Raw genomic sequence first — 22,588 nt, 5'->3', positions numbered from 1 at the left:
GTTTAATCAACTCAGCTGATGATCGCGAGCATTTAGTACATTTCAACTGGCTAAAGCCTCACAGTGTTTTGTTAAGCTAACAATCGTTTATTTTCCAGGTCAGGTAACCCTTCGCGATGTCCGCCCATCGACAGGACGAGGAGGCTGATACCAAACCTCTTATCCGCCCATCCATCACGCTGCCACCGCGAAACCCACAGGCACTGCCCCTGTCATTCGTGGGGTTATGGGTGAGACTTGTGGGGAGACCAAGGGGATCAGGAGCAACCGCACCCCTATCGGGACCAGGTGTACCCCCACCCCAGTGTCGGAAACTTTGGTTACTCTTTTTGATTTTTTTTTTGTTATTAGCTAATATCATTGTAATGCATTCCTTATTCAATAACATCACAAAACGCGCAAAGCGGAATTTAGATTTATCCCCATCACCCATCGCGGACAACTTATTCCTCCGTACCTCACAGAAGTGGATGTTACTCACTGGACACACGTCAGGCTCGGTTTGTGCCCATGCACCCACCTCAGCTGCAGATAGCCCCTTTAGTATAGCTGTTATCCCTATTAATTACACAGAGTTATTTCTGAGTTTTACACGTAATTCCCCTGGTAATGAAACTACCCGTTAAAAATCTCACTTATGCGTGGAAGTGGAATGATACCCACCCGATTAACTGCACTGTCCAAGATGTGCCACAGGGTTGCTTTAATCTTACCCATGGGCCATCTTGGGGAGCGCCGCACTCCATCGTGCCCGACCCCAATAATGTTACTTTCTCTATCCCGTCACTTTCTCAAGCCGTTTTACGAACGGGAAAAGTTAAACTCTCTACCCTTGACACCCAGTGTTTTTGGCCGGGGTGTCACTCTATTCCATGTACCTTCAAAACGTCCACGTCAAGGAGGGCTTTTGAAGATGCTACAGCATTCCGTCTATTCTCCACAAAAGTTTTTATGACGATAGGGAGTAATTTCGGTTTATCTGCTCACCGCAAAGCATTTAAAACCTTTACCAACCAAGTTAGCCCAGACCTCAAGTCATTATTAGCCCCCTACAATACGAAACACCCCCCCATTAGTGGAGCTAATTCCAGCTCCCCACGACACCATGTTTTACTGCCAACTGGACGAAAACTCAACCCAGGCCATTTTATATAGTCATTTTCCACATCATTCGAACGTCTGCTGTATTTTGGCGCAGGTTACCCTACGCCCTTATCAGTTTTCCAATGTCACTCATTGGACCGCCCCGCTCACGCTCCCAAATAACGCTGGGAAACGCCACAGCGTCATTTCCACTGACCAAATCACAGGTGTCATGGGGGAATCAAAATTCTGGTCCAATATGACCCACACTGAGCGCGGAAAGTTTGCTACCGGGTGGACTCTATACGGTATGTTTGCTACTGGGTGGTGGAGGGAGGGGGTGGCGAGCACTGACCACGAGCTGGCAACCACCAGCAGTGAGCACTGACCACCCACAGGTGTTGGCCTTTTTGTAGGGGGCTGCATCGCCATGCTCAGGGGGTGCACATGCACCTGTGCGCACCCTCTATGCGTTGCCTCTGCCAGAAGCTCAAAATCATCATATTTGCTGAAAAACTCTCTTAGGCTTTAAAATATGCAAATAAGCATGCAACTAAGTCTTATTTACTTTACATTGCTCAGTGTAACAGGCCAGTGACCGAGTGAGAACTGGGCCATCAAACTTGAAGCGTTTCTTTGTTCAGAGGCAAGCAGCCATTGGAAAGCACTGACAGCAGGCCCGACGGTCAGTTGAGACTCCCCAGAGTGACAAGGTTTTGCACGTGCTGCCTCAAAAAGTAGTCGTACATTTTGGCCGCTTTTGTTATTATTGAACATACATCGCACAACGGTTGAAACTGTCATACAAATAGGACGACAGTAGTTCCGACAGCTGCGCCGCGCGGCAGACGCACGCTGACGCTTACAAGCAATGCGCCCCGCAAGCGTGAGGCACCGCCCCCGTGCACCTCGGGGAGGGCCAATTATTAGCCCCCCCTTCCCACAGCAGCCACGTCAACAAAACAGAGTAGACTGACGCACACACTCGCCCCTCCCCATCCTCCTTGCCCCGGCGCTCCCCTCCATTCACCACCCTCTACGCTTGCCGCTGCGCGCGCACATTCCGCCCCGCCCCACCCCCCCGCAAGCGGATGCGCGACGGGAGGGCAGCCGCGTCAACAGACACTACTGCGCATGCTCGGATCCGTGGCGCAGGCTCTGTAGCGGCGGCCGCAATGGTTTACATTTCCAACGGTGAGAGTGGGGATCGGGCTGGGGGTGTGTAGCGCTGCCAGGAGTGCCCGGTGTGATGGCGGGGAGGGGGCGCTTGCGCGTGGAGCTGCCGGTGCAGGAGCACGAACGCCAGGCCTAGTCCCGGTATAGTGATCGCTGGACACGGGCGTGGCCCAGGCCAGCAGGAGGCTGTTCTCCCGCCGCCTTCAAGGCAGGTTTCGCGCTGCGCAGGTGGCTCCTAGCTTGGATGGCCCCCTGGGCAGGATCCCTCGGGTCCCGTAGCGGAGCTCTAGTCTCCAGAGACAGAGACTCACCGCCTCCGTATTTGTGTCGCCTTCCTCTTCCCCTGTCACTTGACGTCTTGTTGTTTTCTGGAGCCACGTCTCCCCGCTGCCACCCCTACGGCCTGCCTGGCTGCCCGAATAACTTCAGCCTGTCTGCAGCTCTAACAGCCCCCCTCCAGCAGCCAGTGCAGGCTGTGCCACACCAACAGGGAAAGCAGAAGGGATGTCGAGATGTCCTAGAAGGAAACCTGCTGTTCTGGTTGCATTAAGCTTGGAAGGAAAGTAAAGGAGGGATGGCAGGCTGAATTGGAAACATACCTAGAATACACCTTCCAAGTAGCTTTGCTGGCACAAGCACCATGCTCATTTTACTGGTCTGATTTTGAACAGATGAAATGCTGTTCTTTTCATAAGATGTGGGATACAGGTTTCAAATGCTGTAAAGTTAGCGCTGGCCACCCACAGATATTTTATTTAACAAGCAACACTTGAATGATTCAAATTGCTGATTGGTGCTTATTTACACATATTTACTGTGTCTTGCATGTTCTAGGACAAGTGTTGGGTAACCAGAATCGGGCTCCTTGGAGTTTATCATCTATAACAGATTTCTTCTGGGCAATAGCAGATTTTGTGATCTTGTTGTAAGTATGAGTCTCATTTTTCTTGTGGCATTAAATGTAGCAACCGTTCAGTAGCCATAGCGAAATACAGTGCAGAGACATACCAAGGAGCAGTCCAACAATCCCAGCTTGACAATACTGTCCCACAACCAGAGCTTTCCATGTTGTTGTTGCCCCCCCGCCATTTTAAGTGATGAATTAGGTTAACTGCCCTTGAGACAAAAAAAAAGAAGAAAAAAAATACAACTGTACCCAATACAAGACTCTGTAGAGAAAAAAAAAATTCTAATTTATGAGGATTCTTACATGAAGCTTAATACACAGTAGCTGATACAATTTGAATATTGACTAGTTACTCATTCATAAGGACATAAACTTGAAGTAAGGAGTGTGTACTTTGTTGAAATGTTTCTGGCCATCCATTAAATCAGATTATTGATTAAAGTGTTGGACTAATACTCAAGTGTTAGAAGTGCTCATCACATGGGTGGCCACAACTCCCTTTAGTAGCTGCTCAGCCCCTGCTCTGCTCCCTTGGGTAGTTCACCCCTCTTAGCTCCTCCTGGGTATGTTCCTGGGGCCCTGACCCTAATGTTGCCTTTCTTGTGATACTGGACCCCTGGCCCCAACTCTGCCTTCCTCCGAGCTGCTTATCCCTGGCCCTGTCTGTCTTCTGCTGTGGCCCCTCCTTGACCTTTGACTCTTTCTGGGCCCTGGCCCCTCCTAGGCTAGTCAAGGTATCTGGGTTCCCTGACCCTGCACACCCCTCCTAAGCTATGAATCACTGACTCTTCCTCTTGCCCTTTGTGAGCTATGGATCCCTAGTCCTCCTTGTTCTCTAAACCCTTCAGCTGCAGCCCTGCTCCTTAGCCTTGGGACCTAGCCCCAGTCCCAAGCCAATAGAGAGCTCCTCCACCCCTTATCTCAATCCCTAAACCAGCAGACTGCTTACCCCCATGTAAGTGTTTGCCAGGAGCTTGGTTGCAGCCCTGCCATTCAGGAGTTCTTTACATCTTGGCTGTCAGGATCAGATGTCTGCCCCAGCTCAGGCTCTGGGCTTATATCCTGCAAGCCCAGCCCCCTTTTGGGTCCTGTGACTCCCGATTGCCTCCTGCAGCACCTGTGACTACTTTACCTGCAGTCTGCCTTCTCTTAAAGTAGAAGAAGCACTAAGCCTCCTGCTACACTGAGGTAGTTCCTAGCTAGATTCTAGATTGGTATCTAGATGAGTTAGGTGGTTTTATCACTTCAATTCCAGGTTTGAATCTTATGTACATCCTAGTTTCACAGAGTGCATGGTAAAAACACTTTAGAGCATCAACCTGGGTGCCCATATTTGTCAGGGTTATTATCTTAAATTTAATCTGGAATGATTTTAGCACACAAAAAAAGAGTTGGAGAACTGCTGGTTTTACTCAGCAGTAACAAGCACCTGAAAGTTAATCTTGGAACACAAGTTGTACTTTTGTGTCTAGTGTCTCTGTAGTCCAGCATGCAGAAACTATTAATTTTTACTGGTTAATCCATCTATCCTTTCTCCCATTATTTCTAGTTTCCAGAGTATTATTCAACCAGACTTGAGAAGGAAAGGGTACACATCTTCCTCATATTCAAGATACGATGATGGAAGAGGGTATTGTCTGTCTTCAGTTTTGCATTAGTTTAAGTAATATAGTTTAATGTAAATGTTAAAGTTGTGGTGCCCTACCTTAACTAAGAACAGGTAGAAAAAATCATGCCAGGAAATTAAGATGCACCTGACTTTCTCTAACAAAAGATCGCTTACTCTTTAATTTGTAAGAAATGGTACACTGTGTATTGAAATATGGTAATGCAAGACCAAAGGTTCAGGGTAACAGAATTTCCAGAACTTATGTAATAGGAAGTATTTTTCTGGTTTTATATAGTGTAGCGCCTTTGTCTTGTAGACTTGTAATTGTGGATCAAACCTGTGATCTGCATGTGGATCATCTCTCACTTTGTTAAAGTGGAGGGCTTATTGGCTTCTGAATCCTTATATCTTTTCAGCAGACTTTCTGGGAGACTTGGAACCAGTTGCTGCTAGACAGCCAAAGGATGCAAAACAGGATTTCCTCATGGATGACTTTTGCCTACAATAGATCCCTGGGGTCTTGCCTTTTTGTGGCAACTACTCATGAGAGGGGGTGGAAAAAAAATCAGAAGCACTCTTCACAAGGGCATTATTACAGGGATTTTTGTGCCAAAACTTCCTCCTGCAACTTTTCACATGGAGGGGACAATTTGGCTGCTCTTCAGCAGTCAACTATTGATGTACAAAAACTAAGTTGTTATAAGGGCCCATGAACAGTAGACTTATGCAGGTACAAACCATAATAATGGTTTGATATTATTATTTACCTGCCTTCCCGTGATAGTGACATTTTCTTCTGCTGTCTAATCAGGCCTCCAGGAAATCCTCGCCGTAGAATGGGTCGAATAAATCACTTTGGTGGAGGTCCCAGTCCACCACCCATGGCTGGAGGTGGATGAGGAAGGTAAACTTACAGTTTGTTATGTCTTCTTTAGGACCCATTTCAAAAGTAATAGGATGAAAATTAAACTTTTCGTTGGAATTTATATCAGTACAGAACACTTTTTACAAAAGTTACAAGAAGAAATTGAGGCAAAACAAATGGAACTGAAAACTTAATGAGGATGTAAAAAGGGAAATTTCATAAATTTGAGTTCTGGTTGATTGATCAGTAGAGACCAACAGCTTCTGTTATTTAATACTTTCCTGTTACCTTTTGTTGCCAGTCCTGTGCTTATTCTGTGGAGCTATAGGGGCTTTCTTTTTTCTATTTATGTTATGAAGTCATGTTTTAACTTGGTTTAAACACGTTTTTAGGCTGTAATGTTTTCTAACGTGCTCCTTTTTTTATGGTGACTCTGGCCAGAGGACATGGGGGCGGGAAAAACGTGCTCTGACTGGTAGCTCACTTTTTCTTTTAACTGACACACATAAAAATCCTGCATGTGTAGGGTTTCTGTATTCTATTAATACTCATTATTATTAAATTGCAGTACAAGTTTTAAAAGATAATATAGCATGAAAGATTTTTACAATTGTGTCTCAATTTTTGTGCTGTTATATAATTAAAATGATATTTCATAGATTTGATAGGCATTAGAGCTGGAAGGGACTGTGGAAAATTATCAAGTCCAGCCCCCCCACCCAAAGGCCAGGAAGTCAGCTGGGGTCATAGGATCCCAGCAAGATAAGCATCCAATTTGCTCTTGAAGGTGTTCAGTGTAGGTGCTTGAACCACCTCCGATGGCAGGCCGTTCCAGACCTTGGGGGCTCAGACAGTAAAGAAATTCTTCCTTATGTCCAGCCTGAAATGGTCTCGCGTAGTTTATAACCATTCGACCTCATCATCCCTTGAGGCACTCTGGTGAACAAATGTTCCCCGAGATCCTGGTGGTCACCCCTGATAAACTTATAGGTGGCCATCAGATCACCTCTGAGCCTGCGCTTTCCCCATAGCTCTCAGCCGGTTGTCGTAAGGTCTGTTTTCCTGACCTCTGATCATGCGCGTGGCTCTCCTCTGGACTCTCTCAAGCTTCTCCACATCTTTTTTGAATTGTGGAGCCCATAACATATCTTAACTCATTAGGTTAATACAGTGCATAGGTCTGATCTAGTCCTGTACTTATGGATTTGCTTTGTTTTCTTTTATTTTAGGTAAATGCCTGCTGTAAAAAGCAGGCAACTGGACTTACACATTTACAAGTTGGAGAGGAAGAAGTGTTGATGGTGGACCAAACGGGTTTGAAAGATGTGAATGTGTACGTCTAATTGGAAACTGTTCTGTGATAAAGCAGATTTGTGAAGTTGTGCTGGGAATTCCCTTTTCTGGGATCCAGTGCGACTGAAGTGCAGTTTTATTAAATGCACATGTTACTGGCTGTCTGAATTGGGTTTTTTGTATAGTTTATGAATATTTTATTGTAGTTGCAAAGTAATAAGTAAATATATTTGGCTTTGCAAAACACAGACTCCTGTGATCCTTACTAGGAAAAGATAAAACCATTCCATTTGCAATACACTGTTCATAACATTGCTTGAAAAGGAAAATGCTCTTACAAGGATTGTTTTAGAAACTGATGGAGAAGATTTGATGAATACATGCAGGGAACCTACACATCCTACCCCTTACAGCAACTGTTTTTGACGATCTCTTTTAGTGGACCAGCTTAAGCTGGGAGAGGTGCCACTCTTAGACACTGCTTCGCTCACCTGTGACAAGGGTCCAATAAAAGATACTGCCCAAAACCCCCTGAAATCCACCTTGCTTCTTGTATCTTTTCAAGATTGTGGCAGCTCCCTCACCTCACTGAAGTGCTTTTAACTTGAGCATGCCTTTCATCTAGTATTGCAACCTATTTCTCACAGCAGTTGAATACAAAACAATAGACTTGTCCTCTTAATTTCTTACTAACCAATAGCCTGGAAACGTGACCTTTCCCCACCACTAAGTATTTTCAATCTGGAAGAGGAAGCTGCCTTGGGGGGGGGGTCTTTCCCCAGGTCCCTACCTGCATCCACCTTCGCCCCGCTGGAAGCCGGGCTGGCAGCGCGCTGTCCTGGGGAAGGAGGTTTCTACTGACAGCGGTGCAGCTCTGGGCCAGGGCTCGCGCTCGTGCGGTGCCGCGCCGCTCCGCGCTCTCCCCTTCGCCCCGCCCGGCTGGTGTGGGGCGGGAGGCTTGCGGGGGACCTTTAAAGCCGCCGGAGGCCGGCGCAGCCCCGCCCTTTGTCCGCGGTCACGTGGTGTTGGCGGAGTGCGAGCGGGCTCGCGGCGGCCATGACGCAGGCGGAGAAGGGCGAGGTGGAGAACGGGCGGGACCGGGAGCGCGACAAGGAGCGGGAGCAGCGCGGGGCGAAACGGCCCATCGTGCCCGCCGCAGTTCCCGAGTCCCTGCAGGAGGTGAGGCCGGGCCTGGGGCCGGCGGCCGCGGGGCGCCCGGGGCCCCGGCGCGGCCCGGCGCGGTTCTGCCCCCGGCTGGCGCTGCGCGGTCGCCTCCCTGCTCCCACTGTCCCTAGCCCCGGCCCCGAGCCCAGCCGGGCTGCGACCCCTTCCCCGCGCAGAGCTGCCAGGTCTTGAATGTGAAATTGTAAAATTACCGCATTGGCCGAAGACTGTCGGGCACTGACAGACCGCAGATAAGACGTGGTGTTTATTTTTTATTGGTCGCTGTACTCGGCAGTGAGCGAGACCTGGGTCAGAGTGGAAGCGTTTCTTTATTTCAAGGCAAGCGGCCGTGAGAGAGCGCTGACACCAAACCCAAAAGTCAGTTAAGACTCCCTGAAAGTGACTTGCGTTTTGCATATGCTCATACTGTGTAAAAAATTATCCTACGTTTTGCACCCTTTTACTCCTATTGTATGTGGTACAAGAATTGAAATTACTGTACAAATATCATAATTATTATACACCTGGCAACACTGACCCCTGCTGCTCCCTTTTTGTCAGCCCCTTCCCTGGCCTTCACAATCCCGCTTCCCCCAGGTGGTTACCCCCACCGCCCTGGTGGTACTTCTGCCCCCAGTGTCGGATTGAGACCCCAGCTGTATACCGGCTGCAGACACTGCCGGTGCAGCCTGCCAGGCAGAAAGGTTGAGCACCAGGGGCATTGGCAACACGTAGGGCGTGCATGTGCACCCCCTGTGAAAAGCGCCACCGGTGCTGCCAGCTGTGCCTGTGGGCAGTTGCCACTTGCCACCATCCCCACCACCAGCGGCATCTGCAGGCAGTCCCTGATTGCTGCTGGTTGCTAAAATGTCCCTGCCACCTGCGGACAGTTGCTGTGCCCCCTCGGCCTCTGGGGGTATGTGGTGAGGGGCCTGATACACTTGTGTGTCTGTTTGAATGTTTCCAGCAAATACAAAGCAACTTCATTGTCGTGATCCACCCTGGGTCCACCACGTTGAGGCTAGGAAGAGCCACCGACACACTGCCTGTGAGCGTTCCCCACCTCATTGCGAGAAGACACAAGCAGCAAGGACAAGCCTCGTACAGGGATAGCTGGCTCCTCAGAGATGGACTCCATGTAAGGGAGCAAATGTTCTAGCAACACATTATGTTTGGATGCATGTTGTCTGCCATCCTCATAGTCTGACATTGTTCCTGCAGTGATTTCATACATTGTTCCTGCAGTGATTTCATGTTTTATTACCAGCTTCAGTATTATCAATGTTCAGATGTGCATGATCTCTCTTACTTTGCAAGAAATTTTATTAAGTTGCATGGGTTTGTTTGGTTTTTTCCTTTAGAAACCTGAAAGCACTGAGCAAAGACAAAATGGCCTTAAAATGGTGGACCAAGCAATATGGTCTAAAAAGATGTCCAATGGGGCAAGGCGTATACCAGTGTCACCTGATCAGGTAACTCTTTCATCATACTTTATTAAATTGTCCTGTTACACAGTAGTTCAGTTTGATTCCTCTTTGGGGTGAGAGTAGAGTTTATGCAGCAGTAAGCAGTAGTGCACTCAGTGCCAAAGTGTGCCTTGGCCAAATAGAAGAGGAAGAGGGAAGTGCACTCTTACATATGAACTTTGTGATTATCTTTCTTTTTCGTACGTAAGATGAAAAAGAAAGATAATTGTGATTGGCAAGATGTTTCTTAATACTATGCAACTTAATATGCATTTCAGGCCCGATCATACAACAGACAGATGCGGCCAGCTATTTTAGATCACAGCTCTGGGACCAAATGGACAAATACATCTCATCATCCTGAGTGTTTGGTTGGAGAAGAGGTAGGAATTCACTTTTCCACCACTGAAACAAAATTCTAATATAGTTCTTTAGTGCAAATATTTAATCCGATCACAATCCGATATGGTTATATTTCAAAAGGTGAGGTAAACTGAATATATTCAAACAGTAGATTATATGTTTCTACTTGGGAGGTGAAAAAGTGTTCACAAAAAGCTAAAAGACTATTCACGTGTTATTCAGGAGGACATGAAAAATTCCCTAACCTGAACAAATACTTACTTGTTAAACATTACAGAGTCACCTTAATAGGAACAATAAGCAGGGTATCATGTTGGTATAAACCAGCATTACTCCATGGCCACAATGAAAAGCCAACCCACTCCATCTAGTGCAGTGGTTTTCATCCTTTTTAGACACAAGCCAAGCCTCCATAATTTTTGTGAATTGAGTGACTTCCATTTTTAAAAACTAATTTCTATATTATAACATGTACCTCCTTGCAGAGGGGCTAGGCAGTATGGATGGAGAATCAGCCAGTCTGAGCTTGCGTTTGTCTCAAGAGTAGGCAATTATTTCGGGCAGAGGACCTCTTATCCATTTTTGGCAGGCTGTCAAGGGCTGCGTGGGTAGCCCCACCCCTTGACAGGTGCCCCACCCCTAAAGAGGTGCCCTGACCCCTGGTCACCAACTTGGGACCAGTGGCCCAAAGTGGGTCACAGGCTGGCAGGGGTCTGTGGAACTGGGCTGACCTGCACCAGCAGGGAGAGGCGGGAGCTGGCCTGGCTCCATAGAGCCCCTGCACTCCTGCCACCCTGCTCTGGGCCCCACTGGCACAGACCCCAGGGAACCGGTGCAGGCCCCGTACTCCCACTGGCTCCCCACACACTTGCACCCAGTGCCCCCCAGCCCTGCGGTACAGGCGGGGGTCAGTACACAGCCCTGACCTCCTGCTTGCCAGCAGGGAAGAAGCTAGTGCTGAGCGCAGGGAAAAGCAGCCATTCGCCCACCCCATGGCCGGGGCTTGCAGCCCATGCAAGGCTGTCTGGAGCAGGCGCAGGCAGTCCCAGGCAGGCTGTGAGCGCAGGGCACAGGCCACACAGCGAGCAAGGGGGCCGCTTTTCCCTGTGCTCAACACAAGCTTGTAACCCGGCCCTGCTGCCAGCCTGGGTCCTACGGCCTTTGGTTCCTGTCATTTTTGACAGGTAGCCAGGGGCAGAGAAATATTAATTTCCTACATTTTTACGGGGCCCCGCAGGCCAGATGGAATGACCTGCAGGCCGTATTTTGCCCACCCCGATTTATCTCCTTGCACCTTGAGCATTTATACATGTACCTTTTTGTCCTGTGATGCACCAGAGATTAATCGAGTCTGCTCCACACATGAGCTGATCTGCACTGCGGTGCATCACATGCAGTTGTATAAGTGGTGATACGTATTTTAGTTCAGAAGCATGCTGCTGCCATATTCTCAGCACCAACATGCATTTTGCTGCTTGTACAACTGTACGTGCTGCAGCCCTGGGTGCTTTTAAAAGCACCTGGGGCTGCAGTGCAAGTGTGTGTACAAATGCCTCTTGTGGCATCCTTCAAAGGATCTGGTGGCACCACATGATGCTATGGCACCCAGTTTGGGCATCACTGGTCTAATGTGTGGAAAAGGCAAGACACTGGCAACAAGAGGAGTGTGAAGCATTAGTCATCAAGTAATATATATGTCAGTTTCCTTTGAACAAGAAAGTGTTTTTAAAGGTTTATCATTACATATTAATTTCTGTTTCTCTCTCTAATCTGATTCAATGTTCAGAATATGTTACCTGCTCCTTTGATGGATTGCTATGGTCATGAATATTCAAGTAACTTTGAAAATAAGTTCTTTAACTACCACATGTGCTTCCTCCTTTATGTATTATGGTCCAGTCTTTCTTCTGCTATTGATGGAAGCCATTTATCTTCATTTCCCATTGAAAAGAAGTTATGTTTTAAAAAAATATATTGTTTTTGCAATAATAGCTTAGGCCATTTGTGTACCCTGCCCGTGAATCAAAATAGTTTTGAAGTTGCTTGCTGAAAGAGACTGAGGAAGACTATATATAGAACTTTCTTTTTTCTTTTCAGGCACTGTATGTAAATCCATTAGACTGCTATAATATTCACTGGCCTATCCGACGAGGACAGTTGAACATCCACCCAGGGCCTGGAGGCTCCCTAACTGCAGTGCTAGCAGATCTTGAAGTTATATGGTCTCATGCAATACAAAAATATTTAGAAATACCACTGAAAGATTTAAAGGTGAGATACTGGCAACTTTCTGCCCTATACCCACTGCTGCATTGTCCAGAGGGCTTTGGAGGGTATCAGCTAGGGAGCAGCCAGGTATCTTAGCCCTACTGCTGACATTGTTGCCTCTAAACCCTTTGTTGATGATTTTTTATGGCTGAATGTTGCCTTCTGGCTCATGCAGGTCCTATGAGCTTCACTTAGAGTTAATCCTGCCTACTTACCTGAGAGTAGGATTTGATATCAGAGTTTTTTAGGATATTAGATTTTTGAAAATTCAGCTTAACATTTCAAATCATTGTTTTGTGTTCATATGTTTACTTGAATTTGAAAGGACTGAGGACCAAATTCATAAAGCTTGTGTAATTTCTTTGCTTAGTATCTGATTTGTCTATAGCCTGAAATGTTTGTAAACCTCCCATAACATTTTGTATATACAATTTGATACTATTTTGAACTGATTTTTAAATCATATATATTTTTTAATTAGCTGCTTCTCTTTTTCAGTTATACTGGTTCTTGGTAGGTCCTCTGTATAGCTTACTATGCATGTACTATCTAGCTTCTAGTGTACACAGAAGAACTGTTTTGAACTCTGTTGCTTTGAAAAGTGGTCTTAATTTGCTGTTCTTGTGTTCAGTATTACAGATGCATTTTACTGATTCCAGACATCTATAATAAGCAGCATGTGAAGGAGTTGGTAAATATGATCCTAATGAAGATGGGCTTTTCAGGTAAATCAGCAAGTATTTAATATTCATTATTGGTATGGTGCAAAAAAATTGTTTTGAAAGGCATTTGGCTTCTGAGCTGGACCCACCTTCTGTTTCCAAAGAAAGTCCCTAACATGTTCCCACTTACTGTCTAAATCTTGTCTATTGGGGCAGGGTGTACTTGTCAGCAAATGTTGGGTAAGTTACCCATGTTTTTCTGTTACTTGTCACAAGACCAAGTTTATTGTCTCAGTTAAGGCTGGCATATAACAGTACCTTGAGAAGAAAAATAGCACAGCTGGTCTTGGCATTCAGTTTCTTGTATGGCTACAGATTGACATTTTACACTGGAGCAGGCACTGATTGACATTTTGCCACAGATGTTGTTGTATTTAAGTGGTGGGTTAAGTCCCTATGCAGACAGCCTGCAGAGCATTTTGAGATTCTTAGGATATGAAAATGCAAGGATACACTGTTCTCTTTCTCATGCACTATAGTAGAAGCTGGCTTACGGAAATAGTTACACTAAAATCAGGAGGACAGTAACAAAAATACAAATTGTCTTTTGGATAGTTTCTCTTGTTTTTCTGTATTTTGGTTACTATAGAAGTCTGTCCTTTTTCTATTTTAAAATAAGGGGAAACCTGAGCTATACCTGTAATATTTTTTTCTGGTTCATACAACTAAATATTTTTCTAGAAAATCTGACTTCTTTTAAATGGGCAAGACTTCTATCTTCTCAGAGAATCGCCATAGTAGTGACAGTAATGTGCCATATGAACAGTTCTCAGTTTTAAGCTTCTCAAACAATCCTTGAAGGAACCAGTAAGTCTATGTCTGTGTGAGGTATTTAAAGCTCTTTGCACAACGTGAAGTATTGAGAGAGAAGCTAAGAAAAGTGGAAAGGAATGATAAGCTGTGCATTAGGGGATACTGTAAACGATTAAGTTACGTGCAAGCAATTAAAGAACATAATGACTCCGCTGAGTTTTAATAAGTAATAAAAGCACAGTTCCTGAATGCTGCCACAGCAGCAAGTATATTTCCTCATCTTTGCTGATTTCAGAACTTGCTTTCCTGTATCTACACTTGACACAGAAAAAAACATAGGCAGGTGACATTTTCATTTGAAAGATGTAACTGGGGGAGGGGGAGGGACAGCTCACTTACTACATCCAGAGAGGTGTGTGTACATGCGCCCATACATACAAATAAAATACCACAAACGAGATCAATTTGTTTCTCCAAGTTAAGATCAACTACCAGGTTATGTCCCTGTACTCCAGCAATTGTTTCTAACTCTTATCTAATGCTTTTGAGAAGCGTTCTATTTTCATGCTTTGTCAGATGGTCTTGTTAGGGGTGCTCACATTAAATGAGAAGAATAGTGCCTTTTAATTCTACTTGTATGCATCTGCTTGATTCAAAAACATATAATAGGGCAAAAATAAAGATAATTGTTCTCAGCATGTCCACTTGAGGGTGCTGTTTCCTAAATATCAACTCATTAAAGAGCTGAGCCAATTATGGAATGTAACTCAACTCTCAGCTTCTTCCTCTTAAGTAACTTATTTTACAATACTGTTTTTTTCTACTAAACATTTACTCAACTGAGTGATCCTCTTCCTTCAAAGTTTGGAAAAGGTTTTGAAGCGAGTTGTTCTCTCGTGCTGTTTAGGTAGAAGAGTACATATTTGATGTAACTAGGAGTAGTTTGTTTGTGAGGTTTCGAAGAGGAATGGAGGGAGAAAGATGGATTCAAACCTGTCTTTTTTCTGTTTAAAAAATTATAGTGCACATTCTAAAGAAAATTGTACATTAATCAAGAAAATTGTACATTATTAAAACAGTGTTGAGTAAAATTACTTGTCTGCTCCTGATGATTGAAGCCTTGTTACAAATGATGATTGAATACCAGTTGCAAATCTAAGATTATTGTAAGATCCAAATTTTTAATTTTATTCTTGAAAGAATATTTGAACACAGCTTTTCACTCCACTCTTAAGTTATTTTTCTTCAACATTTAAGGGTCTTTTCATTGATGGAAAGTGTGAGTATCCTAGCAAATGGTGGCACTTTCTGTAGAATGTAATTTTTTTGTGCACTTTCAGGCCCCTAGTAAGTTAAAAAAATAATGTTACTGTAATGACAGAGATACATTTCAGGAGCTTGGTTTAAAACCAGATGTATATCTTATTGTTATGTTTCTAGGTATTGTCATACATCAGGAGTCTGTCTGTGCTACTTTTGGAAGTGGCTTAGGTAGTGCATGTATAGTGGATGTGGGCGATCAGAAGACCAGTGTTTGTTGTGTGGAGGATGGAGTTTCACATCGCAATACCCGGTAACTTTTTAATGTGCAAGATCATAAGTGAAAAATGTGGTAACAAATGTGGGTGTGTGTGTATTTAATATTACTGTACTTGTTTCTAAAGTCAAAGGCTTATATACTAGTCTGAGTTAAGGCAACACTGTAAGCATGTAGCAGGCTTGTTAAATAATTTAATCAAAATAATAGAATCCCATTACATGTATTTGGTTTATATGCTACCCTCCCTGTAAGTAGCTCAGGACATCTTATAAGAAAAAACAGACAATTTATGAAGACAGATAAAAATGCTGCAATGGAATAATATATAATAGAACAAACTGTCCAGACAGTGCCCCTAAACTTAAGCCTGCTTGCTGAAGACTTTCCCAAATAAAAAGGTTTTATAGCACTTCCAGGAGACCTGGCTTACGCTCTGACAGACTACAAGTGGTAGGGAATTCCAGAGCTGAAGAGTGACTACTGAGAATGACCTCCTACATGTTTTTACCAAACAGATGTGGTGCACAGATTGTATTTCAGGGGGTTGCTCTTGGCTGACCTTATGGACCATGGTGGAATTTAAGAGAGAAGGCAGTCCCTTAGGTGTGTAGGGCCCATACCATAATATGGGCCATATAGCTGAGGAATATATAGAGTAAGCAGGAACTAGCCCCATCTGCTGTGTAAATTATGTGGAGGTTGTAAGCACCTTGACTCTAAAATGTTCATGTTCCTTCTTATGCTGACACACAGTATCTTAGCAACAGGGAAAATGAATGAGCCAACTGTTTTGGTTTCTTTCTCTGTGTTTTAGGTTGTGCCTTGCATATGGAGGGTCTGATGTATCAAGGTGTTTTTACTGGCTTATGCAGCGAGCTGGATTTCCTTACAGAGATTGTCAATTAACTAACAAATTGGACTGCCTTCTCCTGCAGCACCTCAAAGAGACATTTTGTCATTTAGACCAGGTGAGGAAGGAAGTAGAGGGTTTTCAGCGTAACAAATTGTTCCAAGATGATTAGATGTGGTTTTACAGTGTAGTGCTGTTTACTGGGAAAAAAAAAAACGCATGACAGTTATGCATAAAATATAACAGCTGATTTGTACATTGCAATATAAAGAAAATATTTTTCAAACTATTCTGTTTTAGGGTAGAGGGGTGTATATAGAAATGGGTTGTATGAATATAGAAAACATAATGCATTCTAAACTGAACCATTATTTTGAGTAAAAGAAATATTAATCTCTAGAAACACACACTTTTAGGCATATAGAGATCATGTATAGGTTTTAAGGTATGATTTTTCCTCTTGCTCTTGGGTGATGATTTCAGCTGGAGTCGTATAGTTCCTACTTTAAGGCCTTATCCTACAGCAAGATCTGTGCACATGGACTTTGGTATCCAGACAAAGCTTTAGTTGTCACATGGAAAAGAGGCTGTACTAACAGATTCTGTTGCAGAACAGAGGCTTTAGAAAATGGAGGAATTTGGGGGATAACTGAAAACAAAATTCTGACTTGTTATGGCAGTTTCATTACCTTTTATCTTAGTGCTTAAAGGGTAGTGGAGTGATCTTATTAAGTTGTTCCAAATTGGTAATGTATGTTGGTATGTTTTACTGATACCAGGATATTTCTGGACTGCAAGACCATGAGTTCCAAATTCGCCATCCGGACTCTCCAGCCTTATTATACCAGTTCCGTTTAGGGGATGAAAAACTACAGGTAATTTCAAAATGTGTACCTAAAAGTAACATATTCGGTGTTTGTCTTGGTGTCTTTCATCCTACAGTATTTACCCCGTTGCCTACTGCACGGAACACTGGGTGGCTTGGTTGTCTCTTACCTCATTATTTTGGTTATGGATGGATATTAGCATTGTTTTATAAAAAATATCATTAACATTAATTTAAGTATAAGTGTCTATTGCAGGGGTGGCCACTAGGGCTGTGCTAAACAGCGCCGTTTCTTTTAGAGTTCCATTTTGAAGAGACAGTGTTTCATTTACCTGTTTTGAAGCACTATTCCATTTCATTTCATCAAAACTTTTGCTGTTTTGACGTTTCGCCCATAGGCTATAATGTGGAATCATGAAAATGCCAATAACTTTGTCATTTCGTACCTGATTTGGATGAAAATTGCAGGGATGGTAGCCCCTTCTGAGGGCATGAAGCCTGTCAGGTTTTAAGGAGGAGTTTCTAGAAAACTGCACCTCAAACTGTTCAAAGCAAAACTCATGTCAGTTGTCGGCAGCAGCAGCCTGCTGTCATCCTGTGCACATATCTGGGGGTGTGCGCCCTGGGAGGGCTGCAGGGCTGTGCCAGACTCTTCCCGGGGGTTGGGGGCCTCGGATCTGTGTGCAGGATGACAGCATGCTGCCGCTGCCAGCTGGCACAGCCCCGCAGCCCTCCTAGGGGGCGTGGGTCCCCAGATCTGTGCATAGGATGAGAGCATGCTGGAGCCAGCACCAGCACTGGGTTCCTCCTTGCACTTGGCAAGGGCTGTGCTGGGCAGACTAGTGTACTGGTGCTGGCTTCAGCTGGCAGCAGCAGCATGTTGTCATCCTGTGTGCAGATCCCGGGGCCCATACCCCCCAGGAGGAGTCTGGCACAGCCCTCTTGGGGGGTGCGGGCCCCTGGATCTGTGTGTGGTTCTTCAGCAGGCTGCTGCTGCCAGCTGGGGAAATAGCCCAGAGCTGCTGCTATTACCAGCTGGCAGCAGCAGCCTGCCGTCATCCCGCATCATCCGGGGGCCTGTGGGAAGTGATGAGAAAGCTGGGGAATTGAACAGGGAGCTAGCTATATGTCAATATCAGAGGAGTCCTTCCCCGCTCTTCCCCCTCCTTTCCCTTAGTTTCTGTTTAGCTGCAAGCAAGCTTGGCTTCGAAACTCAAAACATTTCAAAACATTGAAACATTTTGCATGCCTTCATTTAGTTTCAAAGCTGTTTCGAAGCCTTTTGTTTTGTGAAACAAAACAAATTGAAAATTTCACTGTTTTGAGCTCAAAGCACATCAAACTAGCTTCAAAACGAAACACCTGTGGAAATTTTGCACGTCCCTAGTGGCCACCTGCTGGCATGCACGGACAACTAGCGTGGGCAATGTCTGTGCGCCTGTATAGTGGATTACGGAAGGAGCAAGGAACACAGTGGCAGATAGAGTAGAAAGCAGAGCAACAAATTAGGCAAGGAAGAGGATCACAGTGGCACTTGGGTCCATTGCAGAGCTTACTTTGTGGCATGTCTGCCAAGGAGGTTAGCCCCCATTGGTTTGTTACATCACAATGACTGCATAAAACTCTGCAATTTGTAGGAGCAGGGATGCTAATTAAAGAAGGTAGTTTCATTTCTCACTACTATGATTCCTTATTTTGCAATATGCTGTCTAACAGCACTGATTTATGAACTCTGGTTTACCATCAGATGTCATGTTTTTTAAGTTAAATTTATAGGTAGATATATGATGTCCCTAGATGTCTCTTGCAATGGCTTGCAACTGAACAAACTCAGATATTTATGTTTATTTAAAAGCCTTCTTGAAACAAAATGGTCTTCCTTCGATTCTGAAGTGAGAGATGCTTAAAATTGTAAGTCCAGTAAAAATAAATCAGGGTACTTGTTAGAATAAATTTAATGTGTATCCATTAAACTAAAATTGTAGTGAAACTACAGTTTTTCATCTCTGTCTTTGTAGGCTCCAATGGCTTTGTTTTATCCAGCAACTTTTGGAATTGTGGGGCAAAAAATGACAGCTTTGCAACACCGATCACAAGGTGACGCTGAGGATCCCCATGATGAACACTATCTATTAGCTACGCAAAGTAAACAGGAGCAGGTATGTAAATGTTTGCTTAACTATTACTTAATCAGGAAATTATTGATATCTGTGTATAGCTTAGCAAAACTCTTCACCCTCCATTGAAATACAGCCACTGTATAACTGCCATCTCTTAGCCTTTTTGGATTAACAGCTTTTTAGAACAGGAATAGGGAAGTAAAGCCTAATTTCTCTAGTATAGGCAATTTAAGAAGCTCAGAATTTAACTACCCCCTTTAGAAGTTAACCGTAACACAGTGATTTGGGGATGAAAAACACCTTGCACTTGAAAGCTTGTCTAACTTTATCCCAACCATGCAGTTGGTGCAAGAAAGATATCACCCATGAAAATTCTTCCCTCATCCATAATTCTGGGACCATCAAGGCTACGATAGCACTCCCAACGCTGTCATAATACTAATGACACCCATTTAAGATCTTTGCCTTTCCATCTTGTGTAACAGGTCGCAGTACCTTTTAACGTGCAATAATTCTAAAATATCTTATAATTTATGTGCCTAATATCCCTGTTGGCCTCATTACTGTGGGGCATTCTCTGCATTTTTCCAGTCAATAAACTCTTATTTTCATTGTAAATGCATTGTAAAAAGCACCTGCAGCACTTTAAGCGTTGTTCAAGGGACTAATCCTAAATGTGTTCAAATCTAACTACCATAAAATTCTGGGTAAATAATTTAAGTCAGTTTTAATATACAGATGTGTAGGATTTATGAATTGAGTGCTGAGCTACACCCACTTTTTGAAGAGCAGTGAGTATATTAGAAACAAAGGAGAATAAGCTAAACAAGTATAATTGTATTCATGCTAGGAATGTAGTTGGATGGACTTGAAAAGTGAAGTTACTATACTTTCTTAAAGAAGAGTTTAGGGAAACTTACCTGGGTTTGGAAAAGCAGCATTCAGCAGGTCTCAGTAAGATAGAGTGAAGTAAAAGAAACAAATACAGTGTTTAAATTATTGTGGTCAAGCAGTGCATGAAGGAACATCTATTTTTTGTGTAAATAAAACTAACTTACCAATTTATCATCTTATTTTTAAGTCTGCCAAAGCTACAGCTGATCGAAAGTCCATGTCTAAGCCTGGTGGATTTGAGGGAGATCTACGTGGTCAGTCCTCAGACATTTCTGAGAGGATCTATCCTCAAGAAGTGGAACTAGGATCCTCTCAGGGTGATTGTCTAATAACAGGAAATGAGTCTGAGGAACCTCTAGCAGCACACATGTCCAGGAAGACAGCTATATCACAGTTTGAAGGGAAAGCGTTAGGACTTGACAAAGCCATTCTTCATAGTATTGACTGCTGTGGTAAGAACTGTATTTACATGATGTCAGAATACTTTGTTCCCAGTCATTTGGTTTAGCTCAAAGCAATTCTTAACAACTTTCATTACATCACAGGAAGTTCAGTTCTTTCCATTATGTTTGTCTCTTAGAAAATAACTATACTGCCATCACGTCGTATATGTGATGAAAGCCCATTTTAGTTGAATGTCTTTTGTGCTGTTAGTAATTGAGACACATCTGCTTTTAATATAAATTTAACAAAGTCATTTGACTGATTTTTTTTTTCCTTCATTGTCCAAGTGTACACAATGTTAGCACTTGTTTATGTTTTTAAATCATTCCAGCATCTGATGATACCAAGAAGAAGATGTACAGTTCCATCCTAGTAGTGGGGGGAGGTCTGATGTTTCATAAAGCTCAAGAATTTCTTCAACACCGGATTCTCAACAAAATGCCTCCTTCGTTTAGAAGAGTTGTTGAAAATGTGGAAGTCATTACAAGACCTAAGGTATGTTGATTGATAACGGAATAGTTGATGATGAGTTTATTGGTTGCTGGTTGGAATGTTAAAGGTTTAAAAATCTATTATGCATCACTGTTCATTTACATGTCTATTGGGAGAAGACTTTCAGATTGCTATGTTATAAGCTATGAGAGGTAAGGATCTTTTATTGGATCAGCTCTGTAGTTGGGGAGATGTTGGATGAGATTTCAGGCACAAAAGTGCCCTTAAACTGTCATTGTCTATCTGTATCTAAAAGTAGAAGAGATAATTATTGTGACATTATGCTTTCTTGCTGCTTTCAGATCAAGGAACTCAACCTACGGCAACAAAATTAGATTTAAGAACAAAGTAAAGTTTAAGAAAAAGGTTCAGTTGTCAGTAGATTGTATTAGCTTTCTGCTTGCATTCATTCAAGAAAAATAAGAGGAAGTATGGTTTTAAGAATGCAAATAACATAACTCAGAATTTTTTAAATGCAAAATCCTAGCAAGGGTAGACTTTTCCTGGTATGACTACCCTAATTAAAACAGACAATAAAAACTGGTGATTCTCGAGTTGCTTAATAAAACGGACACAAGGAGAAATAGTTTGGTTTTTGCAAATGCTTTCTTCCTGAATACATTTTTAGACTGATTTTTTTTTTTCCAGAATCTTATGTTCCACTGAATTAAGTGGGAGCTGAAATTATTGAGGACCTCTCTTCACACAAGATCTGGAATTTTTATCTAATCTTTCTTTTTATATTTAGGATATGGATCCATGTTTGATTGCATGGAAAGGGGGTGCAGTTTTGGCCTGCCTTGATACAACTCAAGAACTCTGGATATATCAGCGAGAATGGCAGCGATTTGGTGTACGGATGTTACGTGAGAGAGCTGCCTTTGTGTGGTGATCTAACAAGATAACTGACTCGTACTTTTCCAAAATGTCGTATTGTTCAGTGTAAGGTATTTCCCTTACTTATAGCTTATTTGTTTTTTTCTTTTTGTAATGTGTTAAAGTTTGTGCATGAGACCTTTCAGAAGGGCCTGAGATAGGAGCCAGAATCTTCCTGAGCAAGTTGGAATTAGATCCCCATCATGCCTAGGTACTTTTTGAAAACCACAGCATTAGACTTTATATGCATTGAACTCTGTACAGACTGCTCATTTTATCTGAATAATATACATTCAAATAACATAGGTTGCCTTGTATATTACAAGTCAAAATTAAAGCCATACACTGTTGTAACCCTGTACATAAAATACTAGTGTCTTATGTACATACATGTATCTGTAAAGAGCATTGTATTTTGACTTGAATTTAGAAGCAGTAACACTGAGATTTTTAAAGGAGAAAGTAAGTTGTGCATTTTAATAGAACTATTTAACATGTAGTAGATAATTATCCACCTCTTTAAGGTTTATTAAAGATCAAAACTCTGAGTAATAGTAATCCAAGTACCATGGACTATTTAGTGTTTTAGGAAGAAAGTAAATGTCTTAACACCGATTTTATTTCTTTCTGTATGATCTTCCTCAGTTTTATTTAATGCAGAATTGTTCGTTTCATACTTTATTCTGTCAAGAAAATTCCAGGTCAGTGGTTTTTGTCCATACAAAGAACAACAAATGTGCATATTTTTTTTTTTATTATTACAAACCTCTATTTGGACATGTCTAATAGAGAAAAATGTAAAACTACATGTTTAATAAAATGCTTAAGATTTTCCCTATTAAATATTTCAACATGATACTGTGAACCTAGTGCTTTC

At 43.1% G+C, this 22,588-nt stretch overlaps 2 protein-coding genes across 3 annotated transcripts; both read left to right on the top strand.

The window, feature by feature from the left end:
* The first annotated feature begins 2,135 nt into the window (after positions 1-2,135).
* SELENOK (selenoprotein K) lies at positions 2,136-7,093 on the top strand. Of its 2 annotated transcripts, XM_090022626.1 has the most exons (5): positions 2,138-2,277; positions 3,094-3,184; positions 4,716-4,796; positions 5,587-5,679; positions 6,870-7,093. In XM_090022626.1, exons 1-5 carry the CDS (start codon positions 2,175-2,177, stop codon positions 6,871-6,873), a joined length of 372 nt encoding a protein of 123 aa, XP_089878752.1. In that variant the 5' UTR covers positions 2,138-2,174; the 3' UTR covers positions 6,874-7,093. The 2 variants fall into 2 exon arrangements, with proteins under 2 accessions (XP_089878753.1, XP_089878752.1); XM_090022627.1 differs by lacking the exon at positions 6,870-7,093 and having other exon boundaries at positions 2,136-2,277; positions 5,587-5,683.
* Positions 7,094-7,953: 860 nt separating this feature from the next.
* ACTR8 (actin related protein 8) lies at positions 7,954-22,567 on the top strand. The gene is made up of 13 exons (XM_090021796.1): positions 7,954-8,112; positions 9,065-9,235; positions 9,459-9,569; positions 9,842-9,946; positions 12,024-12,197; positions 12,826-12,919; positions 15,110-15,242; positions 16,024-16,177; positions 16,839-16,934; positions 18,904-19,044; positions 20,087-20,351; positions 20,675-20,838; positions 21,584-22,567. The coding sequence occupies exons 1-13, from the start codon at positions 7,990-7,992 to the stop codon at positions 21,725-21,727; spliced, it is 1,875 nt and encodes a 624-aa protein (XP_089877922.1). The 5' UTR covers positions 7,954-7,989; the 3' UTR covers positions 21,728-22,567.
* The last annotated feature ends 21 nt before the right edge of the window (positions 22,568-22,588 follow it).

Source organism: Crocodylus siamensis, chromosome 11, assembly GCF_052110815.1.
Source record: "Crocodylus siamensis isolate JL-2025a chromosome 11, ASM5211081v1, whole genome shotgun sequence".
NCBI classification, from domain to species: Eukaryota; Metazoa; Chordata; order Crocodylia; family Crocodylidae; genus Crocodylus; species Crocodylus siamensis.
Note: the sequence above shows the minus strand (reverse complement) of the source record. Positions and strands in the feature narration are given on the sequence as shown.